The sequence below is a fragment of the Raphanus sativus genome, unplaced genomic scaffold, assembly GCF_000801105.2.
Source record: "Raphanus sativus cultivar WK10039 unplaced genomic scaffold, ASM80110v3 Scaffold0335, whole genome shotgun sequence".
Lineage (NCBI taxonomy): Eukaryota > Viridiplantae > Streptophyta > Magnoliopsida > Brassicales > Brassicaceae > Raphanus > Raphanus sativus.
In genome coordinates, this window is record NW_026615655.1 from 1 (window position 1) to 22,549 (window position 22,549).

The following is a 22,549-nucleotide window of genomic DNA, read 5'->3' on the forward strand; positions in this document are numbered from 1 at the left end:
ATTCGCAACTGTTTTGAAATCTGAAGCTTGTCCCGTGCCTGCCTTTTTGGTTCTAATTTACGTTCGTCTCTATAGGACCTCGTCTCCGCTCTTAAAGGAATATCCCCAACGGAGACCGACGAATAATCTCTAGCTTAACACCATCACGACCGGGAAAAATAATCCTCCTGTAACCGCCGGTTAACGGTTCTGGGCCAGATCTAATCTACTCACTCCTCTCTTCCCTTCCAGATCTCTCCTACTTCGATCTCGATTCGTGATGGAGGCGATCGATGAGTTGTCTCAGCTCTCAGATTCGATGAAACAGGCCGCGTCTCTGCTCGCCGACGAAGATCCCGACGAGACCTCTTCCTCCAGACGCCCCGCCACTTTCCTAAACGTTGTAGCCTTAGGAAATGTGGTGAGTGTCCCTCCTCCTCCTCTCGATCTGATTGTGTGTTTAGGCCTGTGATCGAGTGTTGTTGATATTAGATTCGTTATTCGTGGATCTCGATTAGATTTTTGAATATCCCTGAAAACGATTTTGATAGCTCATTGATCTCAGACTGATGATGTGTATTGATATTTTCCTTTAAGATCTGCTTGTCAGATACTCCTCCCCTCTAGTTTCTGTTCAAATGATTTTGATCAACATGACACTTAGATTTTGTTGGGGGGGGGGGCTGTAGGCCATTTAGTAAAGATTTCAACAATTTTTTTTTAAAACCAATTTTGGGGCCTATGTGAATGAATTTCTTCAAAAAAAATTTGGGGATTCGAGGCGAATATTTCATTCGGATTTAACCATGACCGGCCCTTGATCAACATTCAGTTTCTTAAATTAGTTGAAAGGTTGAAGAATGAAATTGCTTCATGGAGGTAGCAATAACTTAGGTAGTTTTCGGAAATGAAATTATGTCTTGTGTTCAGACCTAAGTGATCTCTCTCTGCTTACTGAAACAGGGAGCTGGAAAGTCTGCAGTTCTGAACAGTCTTATTGGACATGCAGTCCTGGTAAGTAGTACGTTGAGTCCTTATGTTTATCATTTGGATCGTACATTTCATTCAAAAAATATACTGATGTCTGTTCTATTTGTTGGTGGACAGCCTACGGGTGAGAATGGTGCTACACGAGCTCCTATAATAATTGACTTGAGCAGGGAGGCTTCTTTGAGCAGCAAGGCTATTATCTTGCAAATCGACAACAAATCTCAACAAGTTTCAGCAAGTAAGTCTCCCTCTATCAACATATGCAATGTAGCAGTGGTGTGTGAGGCTCTTTCTGCATGTTTACAATATAATGCGTTTGATGAATCTTCCTCATAGTGTTACCATTGTGTTCGACATGGGTTTGTTATAGGTGCTCTGAGACACTCTCTTCAAGATAGACTTAGCAAAGGAGCCTCAGGGAAAAATCGTGATCAAATATATTTAAACCTTCGTACCAGCACAGGTAAATCCTTTTTAATTCCACAACCACTAGTGACAAGTGTATGTACTCTTAAAAGTAGCGCATCCCTTAGCTAATGTAAGCTGGGTCAATGAATATATCTCTGATATCAGTGAACTGGTCAGCTGTAATAAGTTGCCACCCCCATCCCATATACAATTTATTGCACTATTTTAGAGCTTGAAGCTGTAAGTTGGTGGGTATCATATAATATATCTAATGGAGCTTTAAAATAAATAGTACTCATTTGAACGTAAGTAGTGACATATGACATGCATCTGTCTTAGTGTTAAATTTTATTTGATCATCATAACATATTACTTTTACTCTTTATTTTTCAGCTCCACCACTGAAATTAGTTGACCTGCCTGGACTGGACCAGAGAATTGTGGATGATTCAATGGTGAGCTTTGGACCTACTTAGTGCCTTTTCATGCCCTTCATCCCCCTGACAACCATGAAACATAAGATTGCAACAATATTAATCGAATTGCCTACTGAAATGCTAACATAGATTCATCATCATGTTTGTCCTCAACTCCTTACTGAAAACTTTTCTGTTTTTGTTATTTTGGGGGATCTCTTTACAAGATTTCTGAATATGCGCAACACAATGATGCCATACTGCTGGTTGTAGTCCCTGCTAGCCAGGCATCTGAAATTTCATCATCCCGAGCCCTGAAGATTGCGAAGGAGCATGATCCAGAGAGTGAGTACATTAGATTTTCAATCTTGCTTTCTTTTATTGTTTATATTTTGTACTTACCATTTGCGGTTACTTTACTAGGCACTAGGACAGTAGGCATTATTGGGAAAATTGACCAGGCTGCAGAGAACCCGAAAGCCCTCGCAGCTGTTCAGGCTCTTCTCTCAAACCAAGGACCGCCAAAAACAACTGACATCCCATGGGTAGCTCTTATTGGCCAATCCGTTGCAATTGCATCAGCACAGTCCGGGAGTGGTGAGAACTCCTTAGAAACCGCATGGCGTGCTGAGAGTGAAAGTCTGAAGTCTATTTTGACTGGGGCTCCACAAAACAAGCTTGGCAGAATTGCCTTGGTGGACACCCTTGCTAGCCAGATCCGTAGCAGAATGAAGCTCAGGCTTCCAAATATCTTGTCCGGGTATTGCTTCAGTCATATATTTTCTTTCATTAATGTCATAAAGTGAAAGTTAGACCAATTGTTTCACCTATTAATCTGTGATGATAGCTATGGAGATACTTACATTAGGCGTCAAACAGGCAAAATAATTATTTTTCCAAGCTTCTTTCATAAGGCGTCCTTTTTTTTCTTCCGGTTTTCATCATTCAAATTCTTTGTACAGGCTCCAGGGTAAGTCTCAAATGGTGCAGAATGAGCTAGCGAGGCTTGGGGAACAACTCGTTAACAGTGCTGAAGGTACAAGGGCTATAGCTTTGGAGCTTTGCCGTGAGTTTGAGGAGAAATTTCTTCTCCACTTGGCTGGTGGTGAAGTAAGTACTTTTCTACATAAATAAATAAACTTTAGTTGGAAACCCAAGCATATCGAGAAAAAGAGGAACTGTCTAAATATTAGCAATCATAGTATTTTGCTAACATACGTTTGGTTAGATCACACTATATCGTGGGAAATCTCATAAAATCTGATAGCTGAGGTTTGTGGTAGTGTATACGCCCACTGAGGGGTTGAATTACATTTTTTGTACTTGTGTGCTTTTAGTTCATGCTTAACTCCTTTTGCAACTGGGTGTGCGTTATACTTTAACAGTCTTTTTTGTTCAGGGAAGTGGTTGGAAAGTTGTTGCAAGTTTTGAAGGAACTTTCCCCAACCGAATCAAGCAGCTTCCATTGGATAGGCATTTTGACTTGAACAATGTTAAACGGGTGGGTGCCTGCTTCTTTCCTAAAATTTGCTGCACGAGACATGTTTCGACACTAAACTTCAGACTTATTTTTTTTTGAATTTATCAGGTTGTTTTGGAGGCAGATGGTTATCAACCTTACCTTATATCTCCAGAGAAAGGGTTGAGGTCGTTGATAAAGATTGTTCTTGAGTTGGCTAAAGATCCTGCACGTCTTTGTGTTGATGAGGTGTGCATGCAGTAGTATTCAATTTCAGTAATTTACTGCATTCGTCTCACTTTGACACTTTAATTCTTCTGAAAGTTCTGAGAGTTTTGTTAAGTTTTCTTTTATTCTAGTGCTCTTATCTACTTTACTTAAGTCTTAATATATATTTCCTACTCCAAATATCATGCATCCAGATCTCTGGTTTGTGTTATTTCTCTATTGAGCTAATATGGTCAACTTTTGATTAGGTTCATCGAGTTCTTGTTGACATAGTTTCAGCCTCTGCAAATGCTACACCTGGACTCGGGAGATATCCTCCTTTCAAGCGGGAGGTAATAATGTTCGGTGGTGTTTTGTTCAATAACATTTTGTTATTTCGATAATAGCTGTTCCTTCCTAACAAATGATCAACCAGGTTGTAGCTATAGCAAGTGCAGCACTTGATGGTTTCAAGAATGAAGCCAAGAAAATGGTGGTTGCACTAGTCGATATGGAACGGGCTTTTGTACCACCTCAACATTTTATCCGTCTTGTGCAAAGGAGGTATACTGTCTTAGCTTTCTTTTCAATTTTATTTTGTACTCTTCATGGTTGTACTCGGGCCTATTGATCCCTCGTTGTAATTTTTTCTTTCTTTTAAACACCCTCGATCTTTGTTGAATTCTATAATTTCTTTAGCTTTTTGTTTTTTTTTGCGTGTTTGTTTGTAGAGCATTTAGGGGTTTTGATGCTTTCATTACTAAAAAAAAAAAACTGTGTATGAGTGCTCGCTTAGGATAACTTTGACATTGATCTATTCCATAAACTTCTTATGCTTCTTGTCAACCATCTTTATGGTTTTGTTACTCGTTCCTGTGAGCTATTACCTTAATGGTATAGTTACCATGCTTTCTGATGGGGGATTCTATATACTTGTTAGCCTGGCTGGTAGGGGTGTTTGTGGTCACTTCAGTATGCGTCCTTTAGAATCTCTATGGCTGGACTTTCGTATCCAAGCAGTTGTATTTCTGTAGCTGCACATTTGTTGAGGAACTCCAAAATTGTTGTTTCATGGTTCATGACTGAAAATCATTTCTATCCTTTTGACGATGTATTGACTTCATCAGAATGGAAAGACAACGTCGCGAGGATGAGCTGAAAGGACGATCTTCTAAGAAGGGACAAGATGCTGAGCAGTCCCTTTTAAGCAGGGTGCGTCTTCATTCCAAATTAATTTGAATCCTTGTCGTGGAAAATGCTTTTTATGGTTTTACATTAACTTGCACGAAAGTAATTAATTTAATTCTCATACCTGCATGTATATCAGGCTGCTAGTCCTCAGCCGGATGGTGGTAGCATGAAATCGATGAAAGACAAACCTAGTCCGCAAGATAAAGAGACGCCGGAGGTGTCTGGTCTGAAAACTGCTGGACCTGAGGGAGAGATAACAGCAGGTTAGTATCCTATTATACGTCTAGCCAGTTGCTGTCTAAAAACTTCCATTCTTTCCCATATCCGTTATGCGTTGCATGATTTTTTTTTGTCTTCAGCCTTGATAAAACTAACTTCCAAGGTCGATAACAAAAATATATTCTTTCATGTAGGGTACTTAATGAAGAAAAGCGCAAAAACAAATGGATGGAGTAGGCGATGGTTTGTTCTGAATGAGAAAACTGGAAAGGTTAGTATTTAGAGGGTATATCCTTCTGGTGTTGATCAATATATCTGCAAGGAGGAAGCACTGCAATCACTTAATTAACCATTTACTTTTTCCTAGCTGGGCTATACCAAAAAGCAAGAAGAGAGAAACTTCCGGGGCACTATAACTTTGGAGGTATCATTCTCTTCCCATTCTTTCTTTACTCCTGTCAACAGTGCACTAAATAGAGATAACTTCAATGAAAAAGAAGAAAACCAGATAAGGCTAATAATATAGTTTCATATCCACCTTGTTATATCCCCCCGCCCTGGTTGTTTCATAAAAAATTACAATTACTTTGTCTATTGAATATCATGCTTCAAATTTCGTATAGAACTGTTATTATAAATGAGACTTTGTTAATCCACTAGGAATGCACTATTGAAGAAATTCCCGAGGAAGAAGTAGAAAAATCAAAGAGTTCGAAGGATAAGAAGGCAAACGGACCTGATCCAAAAGGACCAGGTCTTGTATTTAAATTAACCTGCAAGGTTCCCTATAAGACTGTACTAAAAGGTACGTGAACCAATCATTTTCAGAATTCAAACTACTTAATCTTCTATGCCTTCTTTTATGAGCTTTTCCTCAAACGATTATGTCGCAGCTCACAATTCCCTGGTGCTTAAGGCTGAGAGTGCAGTCGATAAGAACGAGTGGATTAATAAGTTGCTGAAGGTTATTCAGGCTCGAGGAGGCCAAGTGGGCAATGTTTCCATGAGACAGAGTTTTTCAGAAGGTTCACTTGTGAGTCATCATGGCCAACTTCTATGCTTAATCTTGTATCTTTCGTATTTCCCTTCCTTAAAATCTACGCTAGATTTGTGCACTACCAGTTATCACTGATGAACTTCCAACTCTATTACGGTTTCTATGTGCTCTTTAGAAACTTTACGTTGAAGAGTTAAAACAAGTATTGTTGGAAGAGTGAAAAAAGTTTACGATGTCTTAGTGATCGTGGAAATTGTTGTCGAGTTGGCATATACGGCATTTATGCTTGGTAGCCGTGATAGTGGTTACTTATGCTTGTCTGCATTTCAGGATAAGATGGTTAGGAAACCCGTCGATCCAGAAGAGGAACTCCGGTGGATGTCCCAAGAAGTACGAGGTTACGTTGAAGCTGTCCTTAACAGTCTTGCAGCCAATGTTCCAAAGGTGGACTATGCTTAATCTATAGCTTCAAGCTTCTTTGTCCATCTCTTTTTTCTCTTACAACTGTTCCTCGATTACTAAGCAACATGATTTAAATAGGCTGTTGTTCTCTGTCAAGTGGAGAAATCAAAAGAAGACATGCTGAATCAACTATACAGTTCTATCAGGTTCAATATCGTTCCTCCTCCTTTGTGACGAATTTCATTTCAGTTGCGGTGTGCTTATCTGTTTTCTCTTGTATTTTGATCTATAGTGCAATTGGCAATGAGAGGATCGAGTCATTGATTCAAGAGGATCAGAACGTTAAAGGAAAAAGAGAGCGTTACCTGAAACAATCCTCTCTTCTTTCTAAGCTCACAAGGCAGCTTAGCGTTCATGACAACCGAGCTGCTGCTGCTTCAAGTTGGTCTGACAACAGTGCCACTGGTAAATTTTTGTCTTGATTCTGGAAGTGCAATGCTGGCTACTGTGAGCTACGTTAGATATATCGGTTGTTCTTAAAATTCATTGTGGTTATCTCTTGACCCGCAGAAAGTAGCCCAAAAACCAGTGGAGGAGGTTCTTCAGGGGAAGACTGGATGAATGCCTTCAACGCCGCTGGTAATGGAGGGTCAGATTCATTGTCAAGATACGGATCAGGTAGTCACAGCCGCCGTTACAGTGATCCTGCTCAGAACGGAGATTTACCATCACCAGGCTCTGGTAGCAACCGCCGCACCACCCCGAACCGGCTTCCACCAGCACCACCACAGGGTGGATCATCTTACAGGTATTAGAACCTGAAGAAAAAAAAAACAAAATGGAGACTGATTATTTCTCTGGAATTTGAGTCCCGTATTCTGGGACTAAGACGCTCTTATTTTACTAGTTTAAGTTTAAGAAGGGGACTGGATGATTGTATTACCGGTTTTGTACTTTGTAGATAGATTATCACACATGTGTGTTTGCAGCTGAAAGAGTTTGTTTCATGGAGTCATGTCTGTTTGAATCTTTCTGTTTATTCAGCTTTATTTTTTGCATCTATTGTTGAGGGGCTAGTGTGGCCCTTCCTATTTTTGAGAGGCATGTTCATGCAATATTTTGAAAGTTATACTTTTATCTGCAATAAAAATTGTTATGGGAACGGCTTGTTATAAGTATTAGGTAGACCATTAATCTGAACAAACGCCCGCTAACTTTAAACCTTAGATGGGCGCTATTAACTTTTGCCAGAACAGGATCCGATCCAGAATGTTTTTGACTTAATAAACCCTTATCTACTCTTTAGATTTTCAGCTGTATTATAATTATTAAAAAAAGAATAATATGAATAACCTGTTTAAGAAAAAGGTAAAATATGATAGAACTACATCATTAAATTTATTGTTTATCCCCACTTTTAATCATTTGGTTAGTAATTTCTATAAAACATAAAAAACTACCAAACGTGTATATTAATTTATATAATTTCACCATTAATAAAAGAAATATTTATATTATTAATTCATATTTTCGTTTTTGGTTACAAGATATATGGCAATTCAAATAAAAATAAATTTTCCTTTTAATATATTGACTTGCTATTTTTTTCTTTTAAAACGGTATATGCGTATTGGTTAAATTACCATAGAAATAAATAGAACAAGTAACAACAACCTTTGGTTAGAATATTTGAAGAAAGACCTCACAAGTCGACATGGATAAAGGAGAGATTCCAGAGGACGCCAACGAGCGTAAGCATTATCAAATCCAATCTTTCAGTTTCTTTTTCTTAAAAAGACTTTGAGTTAATCATGGGTTATTTATTATATGGTTAACCTAATTGCTTTTGTTTTGGTGGTGGTGATACCGTGACAATAGATTGCCCAGGTCCCCAAGCCGAAACTGCTGGAAAGTCAGAGTCCTGCGCAGGTTGCCCTAATCAACAAGTATGTGCCAGTGGCACTGCTCCTAAGGGACCTGATCCAGGTTCGACTCTACCTTTTCAACAACTAGAAAACTTATTTGATTTAATGCTATTAAGCATCTCATGGTGATATTTTTTTATATGTTTTGTTCAGATTTGGTTGCTATATCTGAAAGAATGGCAACCGTGAAGCACAAGATACTGGTTCTTTCTTGCAAAGGCGGGGTTGGTAAGAGCACTTTCTCAGCTCAGCTCTCGTTTGCCCTAGCGGGAATGGACCATCAAGTAGGCCTGATGGACTTGGACATATGCGGGCCAAGCATGCCCAAAATGTTAGGCCTGGAAGGGCAAGGCATTCACAAGAGCAACTTCGGATGGCAACCGGTTTACGTGGGAGACAACCTCGGTGTCATGTCCATATCTTTCGTGTACCCCGAGTCTGCTGACGAGCCTGCCATCTGGAGCGGTCCACGCAAAACCGATCTCATCAAACGGTTTTTAAAAGACGTTTACTGGAGCGACATCGATTACCTTGTGGTTGACACCCCACCAGGAACCTCAGACGAGCACATCACCATCTCCAGTTGCCTTGCGGGGATCGACGGTGCTATCATCGTCACGACTCCCCAGGAAGTAGCCATGGCCGACGTTAGAAAGGGAGTGAACTTTTGCAAGAGAAAAGGGATCGACGTGCTGGGAGTAGTAGAGAACATGAGTGGTTTAGTTCAACCGTTGAGTGACTTCAAGTTCACGAAGCAGCTGGGATCCTCGGCCGTGGACGTGACGGAAGACATGATCTCTTGCTTAAGAGAGAATGCACCGCCAGAGATTTTTCTAGATGATGTGTTTGTGTGGAGCCAAGTGTTTGACGGCAGCGGAGGAGGTGCGGAGAGGATGTGTGAGGAAATGGGAGTGCCGTTTCTTGGGAAAGTTCCTTTGGATCCACAGCTTTGCAGAGCAGCCGAGAGAGGTAAGTCATGCTTTGAGGGTAACAAGTGTTCTGTCAGCGCACCTGCACTTAAGAGCATCATAGAGAAAGTCATTGCTTCCATAAATATCAAGGAAGACCTCAGCACTGGTGGTGGAGAGAAAAAAGAAACCCCATAAATTTGAAGTGAGAGCAGCCTTTTTGTTTGTTTTTATGTTTTTATGTAGTTTTATAGGGGCATTACTTCACATGTTTAGTATGAGATATTGAACCATCATGGCCAATTCTATGCTTAATCTTTTATCACTGACAAAGGTTTCTATGTGGTTGAATTACGCAACATAATATGTTATAGTTTTCTCTACAATTATTACTGAAACGGCTTTGTTATAACTTATAAATGAAGTAGTCCAATAATCCGGTCGGCCCGCTAACTATCTAAACACTAAAAGGCCGTTACGCACAGAAGAGAACCTTCCAACACATACAGAAGGTTTGACTTAGGAAACCCTTAATATATAGGGTTCCCTCATTTTAGAAACAACCTCAACTTCTTCTCACGCGGCCGGCGTTCGTCTTCAAGAATCCACAAAACTCTCGAAAATCTCTTTGTATGTCTTCTCACGACTCTCTTTTATCTTTTCCTTTTATCTTTCTTGTTTCCGAACTCGCAATCTCTTTGAAGTTGTTTACCCTACAAACTCTGTTGTAGCTTGACGTACACTCTTCATATATATATGCTCTTATGAATCACCCTACCACTCTATTTTATTGCATGCACAATGTTTTATAACTGCCTGATTTGTTTATTATAGTTCTAGAGATTGTGATCTAAACTCTATGTTATGTAATGGTTCTTATGCATGTCAGATAAGCTAAACAAAAAAGCAATGGTGAAGTATAACTTCAAGAAGATAACAGTAGTCCCAAACGGGAAACAGTTCGTGGACATCATCCTCTCACGCACTCAGCGCCAGACACCAACCGTGACCCACAAGAGCAACAAGATCACCAGCCTCCGCACCTTCTACATGCGCAAAATCAAGTTCACCCAATCAAACTTCTCCCAAAAGCTCTCCACCATCGTCGACGACTTCCCTCGCCTCGACGACATCCACCCTTTCTACGACAACCTCCTCAGCGTCCTCTACGACAAGGACCACTACAAGCTCGCCCTCTCCCACCTCACCACCGCCAAAAACCTCATCTCGAGAATCGCCGCAGACTACGTGAGGCTCGTCAAGTACGGCGACTCTCTCTACCGGTGCAAGTCCCTGAAAGTCTCCGCCCTCGGCCGCATGTGCACCGTCATGAAACGCGTCGGTCCTAGCCTGGCTTACCTCGAGGAGGTCAGGCAGCACATGGCGAGGCTCCCTTCGATAGACCCTAGCGCAAGGACTCTATTGATCTGCGGGTGCCCTAACGCGGGAAAGAGCTCTTTTATGAATAAAGTCACGAGAGCTGACGTGGATGTCCAGCCGTACGCTTTCACCACCAAGTCTCTCTTCGTCGGTCATACTGATCACAAGTGTTTGAGGTATCAGGTGGTTGATACTCCCGGGGTTTTGGATAGGCCTGTGGAGGACCGTAACGTTATTGAGATGTGTAGCGTCACTGCCTTGGCGTATCTTAGAGCTGCTGTGTTGTTCTTTTTGGATGTTTCCGGCTCTTGTGGTTATAGTATCGCTCAGCAGGCGTCTCTTTTCCACAGCTTGAAGGCTTTGTTTGTGGACAAACCGTTGGTGATTGTTTGCAACAAGACTGATTTGGTGGCCGTGGAGAGCCTGTGTGAAGAAGATTTGAAGCTGATTGAAGAGATGAAGGGAGGGAATGAAGAGGTATTGGTTTTGAGTATGAGTGCTCTGACGGAAGAAGGCGTGATGGCTGTGAAGAACGTTGCTTGTGAGAAGCTGTTAGATCAAAGAGTAGAGGAAAAGATGAAATCTAGAAATATTAATGACCGCTTGAACAGGTTCCACGTGGCGATGCCGAAGCTTCGTGATGATAAAGAAAGGCTCCCTTGTACACCTCAGGTGGTTATGGAAGCTGGTGAAGAGAAGAAGAAGACTGAGAAAGATTTGGAAGATGAGAATGGTGGAGCTGGAGTTTATTCTGCTTCTCTGACGAAGAAGTACATCTTGGCTGATGAAAGCTGGAAGTATGACATCATACCTGAGATTTGCGATGGTCATAACGTTGCTGACTTTATGGATACAGACATTTTGAATAGGCTTGCGGAGTTGACAAGTGAAGAAGACCGTAGAAAGGCTGAGGTTGAGGATGAAGAAGATGAGTTTGAGATTGAAGGCGAGAAACTCACAGAGGATCAGAAGAGACAGCTGGCTGATATTCGTAAGCGGAAAGCTTTGTTGATTCAAGAGCATAGACTCAAGAAGAGCAATGCACAGAACAGAGCAACCGTTCCAAGAAAGTTTGACAAGGACAAGAAGTTTACAAGGGAGAGATTGGGTAGAGACTTGTCGTCCCTTGGTCTTGACCCTTCTTGTGCCATGAACCGTGCAAGAAGCAAATCTAGAGGCAGAAAGAGGGAGAGATGTGATGATGTGGATATGGAGGATGTGCAACAAAGTAATAAGAAGCTGTGTTTGAGATCTTTGTCGAGATCGAGATCAGTGTCACGGCATCCGCACGAAGTGATACCTGGTGAAGGTTTCAAAGATTCTATCCAGAAGATTAAGGCTATTAAGATTGGGAACAAGTCTCACAGGAATAGGAACAAAGATGCACGCCGTGGAGAAGCTGACAGAGTTATACCAACACTTAAACCAAAACACTTGTTTTCAGGTAAAAGAGGGAATGGAAAAACTCAAAGGCGTTGAGATCAAATAATCAAAGGTACATTACATATTTACATTAGCTTAAATCTTTCTCTTAGCACATCTCTCTACGAGGCTTTCTACGTCCTATTTGCTGCATGCAGCCACGGTTGATCGTGATAGTAAAGTTTGGTCTTGTGATTAGCAAGCTGAAAAAAAAAAGAGAATAAATATTAAGTATTTGATTCATGCAGGGAATATGCTAAGTAAGCTTAATGAAGGGACTGAAGAATATGTCACTTTTTTATATCTTTTTGTTTACTATTGATATGTTGCTTTTATAAGTTTATTTCTTGGAAACAGCTATTAATGATAAACGTTCTTTTATATGATTATTATGATTGATACTTACAGTGGTTATATGTTATATCGTTGATGGCTGGCTCAGTGCTCTCTTATATTATAAGTTCGTTGTGTTGGCATATTTGTATAGATATTGTTCTGAAACTATGGAGTTGTTATGTTAACAGAAAGAATGTTTTGATTAAGTAAAAAACGTACCTACCAAGTTCTTGTTTCAAACCAAAACCCTCCTCTCCTTTTGAAACCCTAAGTCACACCAAAACAAAAAGAAAAGAAAAGAAGATGAAAATATAATTGCAACAAACAAAGATTAAAAATCTCATTCATCCTCCCTACCTCGTTTGTTCACATGGGACAACACAAGTCTACGGCACATGGGGCAAGTAGTTTTGCGGACGAACCACTCCAAGAGACAGCGAGCGTGGAAGACATGCGAACAGGGCATGCGCGTTGGAACACCAACAAACAAGAGATCCTGCAAACATATGGAACACGGTCCTTCTCCCATCGTCACTTTCTCCAGCTCCTCTCCACCGATAAATCCTTCAAAAACCAACTTCTGAACAAGAGAAGTCGGCCCAACCGAGACTCTTCGCAGAGGCGGACGCAAGTGATGAGTAATGGGGTCAGGTGCCCCCAACTAATTATTATTTTCCTTCAGTAATTATTTTCAGGTTAATAAATGCTTCATAATCCTACAATTAGATGCTATGAAATAAAATGTTGTGCCCTCATCTAAATATGACTCTGCATCCGCCAGTGACTCTTCGTTCCGTAATAGCAAAGACTAGGTTTGTTTCAAAGGCATAATCTAATTTACTTGTGTCGAAAGCAATACGCGTGGCTAGGGTTTCACATATCAAAGCAGTAAAACTGATGCGCGAGGCTGAGATAATTGCTCCGCCTGAAGAAAGACAGTTTATGATTCCACCGAAGAGGAGATAAGCCATGTGAGTTTGACTGCAGTTGCTATGGACACTTAACATGACATATAAGTCCGGCTGTAATTCTAGGGTGTGATGAACCCCTGTTCGGATTCCGGTGACGGAATCTTCATGGATCTCTTCTTTACTGGTCCCAAAGGCGACGTTGACTTTGTTTCTCACACCTTCCGATGGAGACAGCCTTCTCGTAGACGTGGTAACTGTAAATAGATGATTAGAAGGAAGGATTCATATCTTTTGACAAAAAAAAAGAAGACGTCTGACGGATTGAGGATTTTGCAATGCTTTTAGAGTGCTTCCATTCTATATATATAGGCGAGTTTTTTTTTTCACAATCACTCGTGGATTGTACAACTTCAAAAAGGAAATAGGAAATCGATTTCTAGTTAGGAAATATTATCATCTCAGACCAAAAATATAGAAATTTATTATTTTCTCAACTGAAAATATAAGAAATTATGTCATTATCCTATTTTCTTGATTTAAAAATTTATGATACAGCCCCATATAATTAATCACAATAACAATCATTATATCATACAACTAAATAATACTCCATATATTTTATTTTACTTGATGGTTAAAGTTAAACACACAAATTAAGAAGATGCAAAAATTTCTACAATTTGTTTCGATTATATAAATATGTTATTAAATAAAACTAATTCAACCAAGTGATCAGGGTCTTAGACAAAAACCCAGTACAAAAACCAAACATATATTATAAACCCCAATAAAGAGAGACCATCATGACCACTAGTAAACCCAACTTTGTCCGGCTAAATTGATAAACTCAATTAATGGGTTGGTTTGGTCACTCTCACTTTGTGTTTGTGTAATATCTTTTTTGTCATCTTTACAATTTAATAGCAAGCAAAACTGAAGTAAGAAGATATGATAACTTGTAAGAGTTTTTTTTTGAAGAATCTCTTATATATTATTTGAAAACATTATCAATTTTGTATTGACATGTATCATTAGGAAGATTTTCAGAATCTTTAGGAAAACAAATCAATTTTGTTGCAAATTTTACATTTAAATTATATTTTACTTATATTTTATATAATTTTTACTTGTATTTTATATAATTTTCACTTATATTTTATATAATCTTTACTTATATTTTATTTTATATAATTTATATGTAAAGATACTTTGTATTCATTTGATTATAATAATATTCATAAAATATTAATGTTGTTTATAGAAATTTTATTAATAGATAAAATTTGGTCTATATTTTTTAAAATATAGCTTGCGATTGGTCGTAACCAAAAATACGGAATTCAAGCGACAATGAATGTATGTCATCCTATAATAGAAACATGGGGCGACTTTAGTTTGAGTCAATACATCAAACCTTATTGAAGCGGGTTGGCATGTACTGTTTTACTCCAGATAATACTATCAGCCGAGGTTTTTCATATATTGGACGGTAAGTATGTGATACGTTTATTTCACTTTCTAATTGATATTTTTCAATTCTAAGTATGAATGCCTAAAATCATAGTAACAATAATAATTTATTTCATAAATAATATATATTGCTGATTAGTAGTTGTGATTTGTGAATGAAATGATTTTAGAAACAAGCTAAACAATGTATTTTTATACGCATTATTAGTCAAATCAAAATATTGAATATCACCACTAACTAGATAGGCTTATCTTTTATTTTAGATCAAATTAAAATAATTGAAAATTGAGAATATCTCAACCAATCCAATTATAAAAAAATTCTTAAACTTTTTCAATGATTGACATCTAATAAAAAAATCAATTAATTGACTTCTTATTTAATATATAGAAAATTAACCACTCAGTGAATGACAAATGTTATATGGATTTTTTAGGAAAACATTATTAGACAGTATTTTAGAAATAAATAGAGAAAATATCATACACTTTAAGTGTTTCAAAAAGTGTTTCAAAAACGAAAAAATATCATTGGAGATGTTCTAAATATTTTGTAAATCCGAAGGTTTAATATCTTCTCATTTTAATATATAAGAAACATAAGAAACGAAATAAAAACAAGAAATGATGTCATTATGCTATTTTATTTCAAATTAAGTTTTCGGTGATTATTGCACCATGCGAATCTACTTTACCATTTCTAATTAAGTTTTTGTGTGATTTTATGTGATTAATCACGGTTCAAAGTCAGGAATTGGTGACTTTAATTCAGAGAATATAATGTAAAAGCATCAATTATTGGGGATCCCTTCATCGTTTTCTTTAATTTATTTGTTTTTGGAGATAAAAGTCTGTTTCTAATAGAGTAATTAGAAAATAAATTAATACACAGACCAGAAAACTGTATAGAAAGGGAAAATATGAAGCATGATCGTCCGTGGGTTTCCATTTTGGGATATTGAACAAGAAAGTAAACAAAAAATGTCTTTAATCTTTATACATGTGTAGTTAAGTAATTAAAGAAAACGAAGGCCCCTGTTTCCAGAAAAAAGTCATTAAAAATAGTGGATCCCCACTAACAAACTAAATTAAAACTACTTCCGGTATCAGCATTCTCTGACTATCGTGTTTATATTTTAATTTCCATTTTCTCTATCAATATCTTCTGTAACTCGAATATTTTATAAGGTAGCCAAGTTGGGAGGAGGTTAAAAATACCAATACAATTCAACAATACGACTCGGGGATTTGATCACGTAAGGTAAATATGACTGAAACAAATTTCAAAGCAAAGACTGATTTCAAATCATTTAGAACTACAAAAAGAGATGCCTAATTTTCTTTGACAAAGAAAAAAATATCAATAAAAGCGTGAGTGGTACGTTTATAATTATACGAGTAATAACTAATGAGAATCACATTTCCTAATTTTGTATATTTGTTTGCATGCTATCGATGTAGTCCTTGTCTTTCTTTTTTATGAAAGTAGTTTTTGTCTATTATTATACAAATAATTGAATAAAGATGAAACCAGTTAAATAGACAATGCATGCACTGAATGAAATTACGTAAAGCAACTATAACATTATAGCTCCAGTTGCTTATTAAGGTCTAACGAATCTTCTCCTCTTTAATTTGTATGTATTACCATGCTTGTAAAAAGGCATTTCTCTTCTTTTTCTCCAATAGAAATTACGTAAAGCAGATACATGAATTAAAGCAGGATCATAAGAAGTTGAGAAATGTCCTGAGAGCCAGTGATATATAGGAGTACATTTGTGTGCGGTTCTTCACGCGTGAACGTCTTCTTCTCCGTGGAGAAAAAAAGAAATTTAAAAAAAAATTAGAGAGGGAAGGGAATTGACAAAAGTGAAGGGAGATGGTGATGAAGATCCGGAAGAGACAGAGTTGATGAGCCAACTCGAGAATGGAAGAGGAGGCCCTTGGGAGTATCCTTGTCTCGTTCGTAAGCTCAGGGCTCGCCTGTTCAAGCATGGTCACTCGATCTTGAACGATCCTGAAAAGCGATCCGCTCGTGGCTCAGATGGTCTGTCATTTATGTTTCTTTTGTAGTACGTACTGGTTTTCCAATACTAGTTAACATATATATTTATTCTTAATGTCACATATATAAAAATAATAATATAAGATATCATGAAAATTTTATAAACTAATTCAATTCTATTAATATTTATTAAAGATAATTTTATGAAGTTATTGTATATCCGTATTTGTTAAATACTATCATTAATATTTTGACTATAATCAATTGTAATTTACTAAAATCAATTTTAATACAAAATTTACCTTTAGATTATATTTTACTTATATTTTATATAATTTTTACTTATATTTTATATAAGTTTTACTTATGTTTTTATATATTTTTATTAAAATTTATATGTAAACATAAATTAATTTGATAACAATAATATTTGTAAAAACATATATATAAAATATTTGATATACAAATTTGTTATATTAAACATTTTATATATATACAGAAAAAGTGAGAGTAGGAGACGAGAAGTGAACAAGCATGCTTTTGGCCGGCATACATCGACTCAGATGAGATCCGGCTGTTATCCTGGCAGTGGAATTGGCAAAGTAGCATACAAGCATAATCTTGAGATTCCACAGTCAGATTTTCAGTCAGTTCAAGACCTTGAGATAATAGCAACTAGTCCACACTATTAGGGCGCTAAGATGCTCAATGATACGTTCTTCTACTAATTATGGAGGACCCGATCATCTTAAGTCAATAGCAGCTCATCGTACATTAGACTATATTCTTATATATTTTGGTTTTGTATTGCTTCTGTTGGTTTAGTTTTTATTTATCTTATTTGTATCTTCACTAGAGTTGCAATGTTCGGTTTGACAATCACTTGGTAATGATGTTTAGATTGCCTATATTTTTTTCTTCTAGTCAAATTCTTATGTCGTAGCTAGTTCAGCTCTCCCAAAGCACATTATGCAAGTCGTGGAAGTTAAAAGCACCGGACACACAAACATGTATAGCTTTGTTGTGAATCTTGTGAATTAACATACACACATATACACAGTAGACACCCACACACCTTCATAAATTCATACCATAAACGTACCAAATCAAACCAATCTTCAATTTCTATACTAAAGATGAAAAAATCAGTTTCATATAGAAAACGAATAATATAGTAAATAGTTAGTTTTATTTCATCACATTATCATAAAGAAACACGAGATGCAAAAGCCCAATATATATCTCAAAACTTTTGACAACAACATTTCTTAGGCACTTTAGGAGAAGGAGAAGCATATTCTCCATAATGGTAGCCCTTTTCAGCACAGTCATTTTGACATTCAAACCATGCGTATGTAGGTGTAAACTGTACACAAAGCATAGCAGTAGTCATATGAGAATTTTTCTGTCTCGGAACCTACATAAACCGACATAAAGAATAATTATTTCATTCGATATATCCCGTATTTTAGTAGTTTTACATATACAATTATATAATTTATCAGCAAGAACAATTATATAACGTGTCCACACGGTAGAAATTTTAACAAAACTATTGAATCCATTTTTAAATATGTATCAAAACACAAACGAATGGTATTACAAATTTGATATGGTTAGCTATTGCTTTTTTCAATTATTAACGGTAACTGAAAAAGTTTTAGTTGTATTCTAAGCATACCGGAGACCGGAACGTTAAGATTAGACAACGAAATTGCTAATGTTATTACGAGTAAGCAAGTCATCAAAGTTTTTGTAGAACCCATACTATTTTTTTGTGTGAAATGTATTGAGAAAATATCTTTATTTTGTGGATACTAAAGAGAAGTTACATGTATATATAACTTTGGTTTGGTGACTGGAAATCTTATACTATTAAATTAGTTTCTATATTAGCGAGTCAAAGACAATTTTTTTTACAACACTGACATGTACTTGAATACTTGCAGATATCATTTAATTATTATCCCGAAAGTTTCAAAGATATTTTTTTTCTATACAAGCGAGTGAAAGTAAGTTTTTGTGTGATTGTTACACTGACATCTAATACTTGCAGATATCATTTAAGTCAAGAACAAATATATATTAAATTTTGATTTGTGTTACCGTCTATTATTTTAATAAAATAAATTTTGTCTATATCTTTAATTTCAACATAAATATTGGCTTATTTCCCAAATTTTATTTTTTACGATAAACTTTTAATTCGATTTTCGCCAGTCTTATAAGTTGATCAAACTAAAATAATTACAAAAGGAGATAAAAGCAGAATTAACCATCTCTCCAGCGCCCGGTCTCTCAAATCTGTGTCTCTCTTAAAATTGGATTCAAACCATACCAAAACATATTAGCATTAGTTGGTTTACCAACTGATATACAATTGACTGAAATCGAATATAAAATTGGATCATATCTTGACCAAAAATATAAAATTTGGATCAAACCACACCAAACCGGAGAACTCTACCAAATTATACATTTAACCAAAACCGATATAAAATGGGATCAAACCAATACCAAACCGAACAACCCTAGTTGGTTAACCAATTTGACAGTGAAGACTCCAAGTTTGCTTGGTCGGAGCTCCCTCTCGTCAGATTATTAAGGATGAAAGTAGAAAACTTTCGTCTCGATTTGTTCATCTTCTACGACGAGTGTTTCTCCTGATTCGATACACGCACGCCCTAATCAAACTATACCTTAGTAAGCATCACTCCTTGATTCCTCCTCTTTCTCTGTTTCTGGGTTTCAAACTAAAGTCTGCCTCTTTGTTGCTTAATCTTTGAACAAGTTGTATGCTTTCGAGTTTCACTCTGTCTCTCGATGACGCGCTTCATCTTCTCCAACGTTTCCTTACCTCCTCAAACCAGATCAAACAGATCCACTCTGTTCTGCTCATCACCAACGCATTGCTCCCTTCTAGCCGGAAGACCAAGTTCGTCTACAACACTCTCATCCGATCCCATCTCACCACAGGACATTACAACACTTCTCTGTCTCTCTTCAACCACATGCTTGCAAACCAAGTCAAACCCATCAACCTCACTTTCCCTTCCCTCATAAAAGCAGCTTCCTCTTCCTTCTCTGTCTCCTACGGCGTTTCCTTACACTCCCAAGCTCTCAAACGCGGCGTTCTACAAGACCCGTTCGTGCCGACTTCCTTCGTTCAGTTCTACGGCCAAGTCGGTGATCCTCGAAGCTCGAGGAAGATGTTCGACGAGATCTTGGATCCTTGCGTTGTTGCTTGCAACACTATGCTTGATGCTTTCGGAAGAAACGGAGAGATGGACTCTGCTTTCGAGCTGTTTCGGAGAATGGATGTAACCGATGTGGTCTCTTGGACTACTGTTATCAACGGGTTTGGTAAGAACGGTTCTCACTCCAAAGCTGTAATGCTTTTTAGGGAGATGATAAGTTTAGTAACCCCCAACGAAGCTACTTTGGTTAGTGTGCTTTCTTCCTGTGCTAACTTAGATCAAGGAGGTGTTTATCTAGGGAAGCAGATTCATTGTTACGTTATGAGGAGAGAGATCATCCTCACTGCTACGTTAGGGACCGCTTTGCTTGATATGTATGGGAAAGGGGGTGACTTGGAGACGGCGTTGATCGTTTTCGATCAGATTTACGATCAAAAGGTTTGCGCTTGGAACGCGATGATCTCAGCTCTTGCTGCCAATGGTAGACCTGAGAGAGCGTTAGAGATGTTTGAGATGATGAAATCGAGGAACGTGAATCCGAATGGGATCACTTTGCTTGCGGTGCTCACGGCCTGTGCTCGATCTAAACTTGTGGAGTTAGGTATCGAGCTGTTCACTTCCGTATGTAGGGACTACAAGATCGATCCGACGTCAGAGCATTACGGTTGCATGGTTGATCTCATCGGACGAGCTGGACTATTGGTTGACGCTGTGAATTTCGTAAAGAGTTTGCCGTTGGGGGCTGATGCTTCTGTTCTTAGTGCTCTTTTGGGTGCTTGCAAGATTCATGAGGATGCTGAATTGGGGGATAAAGTAGGGAAAATGCTTATTGGACTGCAGCCAGAGCACTGTGGTCAGTACGTGGAGTTGTCAACACTAAAGGCTTTGGGGAACAATTGGGCAGAAGCCGAGGAGATGAGGAAGGTCATGGTAGAAGCTGGAATACGGAAAATCCCTGCATATAGTGTCTTGTCTTGAGGCTGGCATGAGAAGTGAGAAAAAATTGTTTCTTACTGTGTAATCTCTGTTCAGGTCAGTACATGTTGGGTCAGTAAATGTGATAGTTTTCACTTATGTTTCTGTGAAACTCTTGCTTCGCTAAGTTCATTATTATGGAGTGCTTGTACTGACCTGGGATATAACTTACGTCCTAGTACACCAGTTTCTTATTTCACGAGCCAATGGATATTGTTGTAACGAATCTTGCATGCACTAGTAAAGAGTTTCTTTGCTAATTGTGAGCTTCTCAGTCAGGGCATGAAATGGTTCACAATGGTTCACCACATTAGCCTCTCTACCCATTTGAAATTTTGAATAGACAAAGAGTTTTGGTGGTATATGGTTGGAGTCCAACTCGATGACTCTCCACTAACCCAAGAAGCCCATTAAAAAGAACATGCAACATTTGGATTAACTTCAATTCGGCTCCATCAACAATATTGAAGCTCAATAAGTTTAGTTTTATTATAAGCTATCTATTACTATAAAGAAAGGTTGGATCTCTCCTTCTGCCACCTAGGATTCCATGTCAGAAATTCGAAGTCTGAGAGCATGACACCTGTCCTACTTCCAAAACGCAGCACTTCGTCTCTGTTCTCTCTTTCTTCTCTTCCTGTCGTCTTCCTCTTCTCACCGGAATCTTTAATCTTCGCCAAAACCGCTGACTTAAAAATCGGAGCCATCCTTCTCGGTGAATCTCTGGCGTACCCACGCGGTCCATCAATCAAAATCACATCCTACTCGATCTCGAACACAAAGTTGGGTAAGTCGTTGATACCCAATTTACATCGGAGAACAACAGATTCTGAACCATACCCAAATTACATCGGAGAACAACAGATTCTGAACGGGTCAAGTAAACGATGTCATAAGCCTCAACTCCAGGGTTGTTCTGTTCGAATTCGGAAACGGCGTAAGAATTTCCGTCGATGAAGATTGTACGGCTTTGAGATTCACAGATCTTTGGAGGAGAGATTCGTGGGAAAGTCCGAGGAGGTTGCAGGTGGGGCCTTTGGAGTTAATGACGGTGGAGATGTCGGAGAGTTCCGAGACAGATGTCGAGGTGTTTGGTGGTGATAAGGAAGTGTAGTGGAGAAGTGCGGCGAGGATCGGTGGTCGTTGATTTTCTGAGACGCATGCCCCTCTCCTCTAAACGCACCGTTTCATTAATGTACAGATATTGGGCTTTGTTGTGTTATTGTAATGGGTTCTTCGATGTGTCATTCTTGGGCTGGACGTGAACTAATCCTAACACGCTTCATCGAAGCTACGAAGATCGTCTCGACGGCGAAGGTGGTGTCGTTTGCGATTCTTCTCTTGGCGTGAAACGGTCTGCTTAATGGCCACTCTTTAATCCCATTGATTCACACCTCCACGATGTGTCTTCAAAGCATTCTTTGGTTCCGAGAGGCGGTGTGATTTTTAGTATAAATAGATGTAAGATCTCTCACCTTGAACTCATCTTTCTTTTTATCTCATTCTGCTTGATTTTGATATGGCTAATTAGAGGTTTTTTTCTCCGATCTGAAGTCCGGCAAGTGTTCCTCCGTGTTTGATTAAGTAGACTGAATCCATTCTCGAAAGGTATTGTTTATGGATAATTTGATCTTCATGTGAACATGCGACTGATGATTTTTTTTTGAACAAAAGTTTTGCAAAAGAGTTTAAACTTTATTAGTTTTTCTCTTTTTTTCTTTGTATGACTGCAAAAGATTCTTCGTTTTGTGT

At 38.1% G+C, this 22,549-nt stretch overlaps 4 protein-coding genes and 1 pseudogene across 4 annotated transcripts; 4 read left to right on the forward strand and 1 right to left on the reverse strand.

Annotated features, from left to right (window-relative positions):
* Positions 1–9: 9 nt before the first annotated feature.
* On the forward strand, positions 10–7,328 carry LOC130501930 (dynamin-2A-like). The gene is made up of 22 exons (XM_056996741.1): positions 10–400; positions 943–993; positions 1,087–1,207; positions 1,340–1,432; positions 1,771–1,832; positions 2,021–2,138; positions 2,217–2,553; positions 2,756–2,903; positions 3,193–3,294; positions 3,382–3,501; positions 3,729–3,812; positions 3,896–4,023; positions 4,587–4,671; positions 4,787–4,913; positions 5,064–5,140; positions 5,237–5,293; positions 5,530–5,674; positions 5,763–5,902; positions 6,197–6,310; positions 6,407–6,474; positions 6,561–6,733; positions 6,839–7,328. Exons 1-22 carry the CDS (start codon positions 260–262, stop codon positions 7,081–7,083), a joined length of 2,736 nt encoding a protein of 911 aa, XP_056852721.1. The 5' UTR covers positions 10–259; the 3' UTR covers positions 7,084–7,328.
* A 562-nt stretch (positions 7,329–7,890) lies between these two features.
* On the forward strand, positions 7,891–9,443 carry LOC130501927 (cytosolic Fe-S cluster assembly factor NBP35-like). The gene is made up of 3 exons (XM_056996739.1): positions 7,891–8,019; positions 8,147–8,254; positions 8,347–9,443. The coding sequence occupies exons 1-3, from the start codon at positions 7,983–7,985 to the stop codon at positions 9,297–9,299; spliced, it is 1,098 nt and encodes a 365-aa protein (XP_056852719.1). The 5' UTR covers positions 7,891–7,982; the 3' UTR covers positions 9,300–9,443.
* Positions 9,444–9,594: 151 nt separating this feature from the next.
* LOC130501926 (nucleolar GTP-binding protein 1-like) lies at positions 9,595–12,290 on the forward strand. Its single transcript, XM_056996738.1, has 3 exons — positions 9,595–9,731; positions 9,991–11,976; positions 12,152–12,290. Exon 2 carries the CDS (start codon positions 10,011–10,013, stop codon positions 11,958–11,960), a length of 1,950 nt encoding a protein of 649 aa, XP_056852718.1. The 5' UTR covers positions 9,595–9,731; positions 9,991–10,010; the 3' UTR covers positions 11,961–11,976; positions 12,152–12,290.
* A 6,884-nt stretch (positions 12,291–19,174) lies between these two features.
* Positions 19,175–20,996, forward strand: LOC108843319 (putative pentatricopeptide repeat-containing protein At1g10330). The gene is made up of 2 exons (XM_056996740.1): positions 19,175–19,328; positions 19,417–20,996. The coding sequence occupies exon 2, from the start codon at positions 19,421–19,423 to the stop codon at positions 20,798–20,800; it is 1,380 nt and encodes a 459-aa protein (XP_056852720.1). The 5' UTR covers positions 19,175–19,328; positions 19,417–19,420; the 3' UTR covers positions 20,801–20,996.
* A 307-nt stretch (positions 20,997–21,303) lies between these two features.
* On the reverse strand, positions 21,304–22,283 carry LOC130501928 (protein IRX15-LIKE-like; annotated as a pseudogene).
* Between the last annotated feature and the right edge of the window lie 266 nt (positions 22,284–22,549).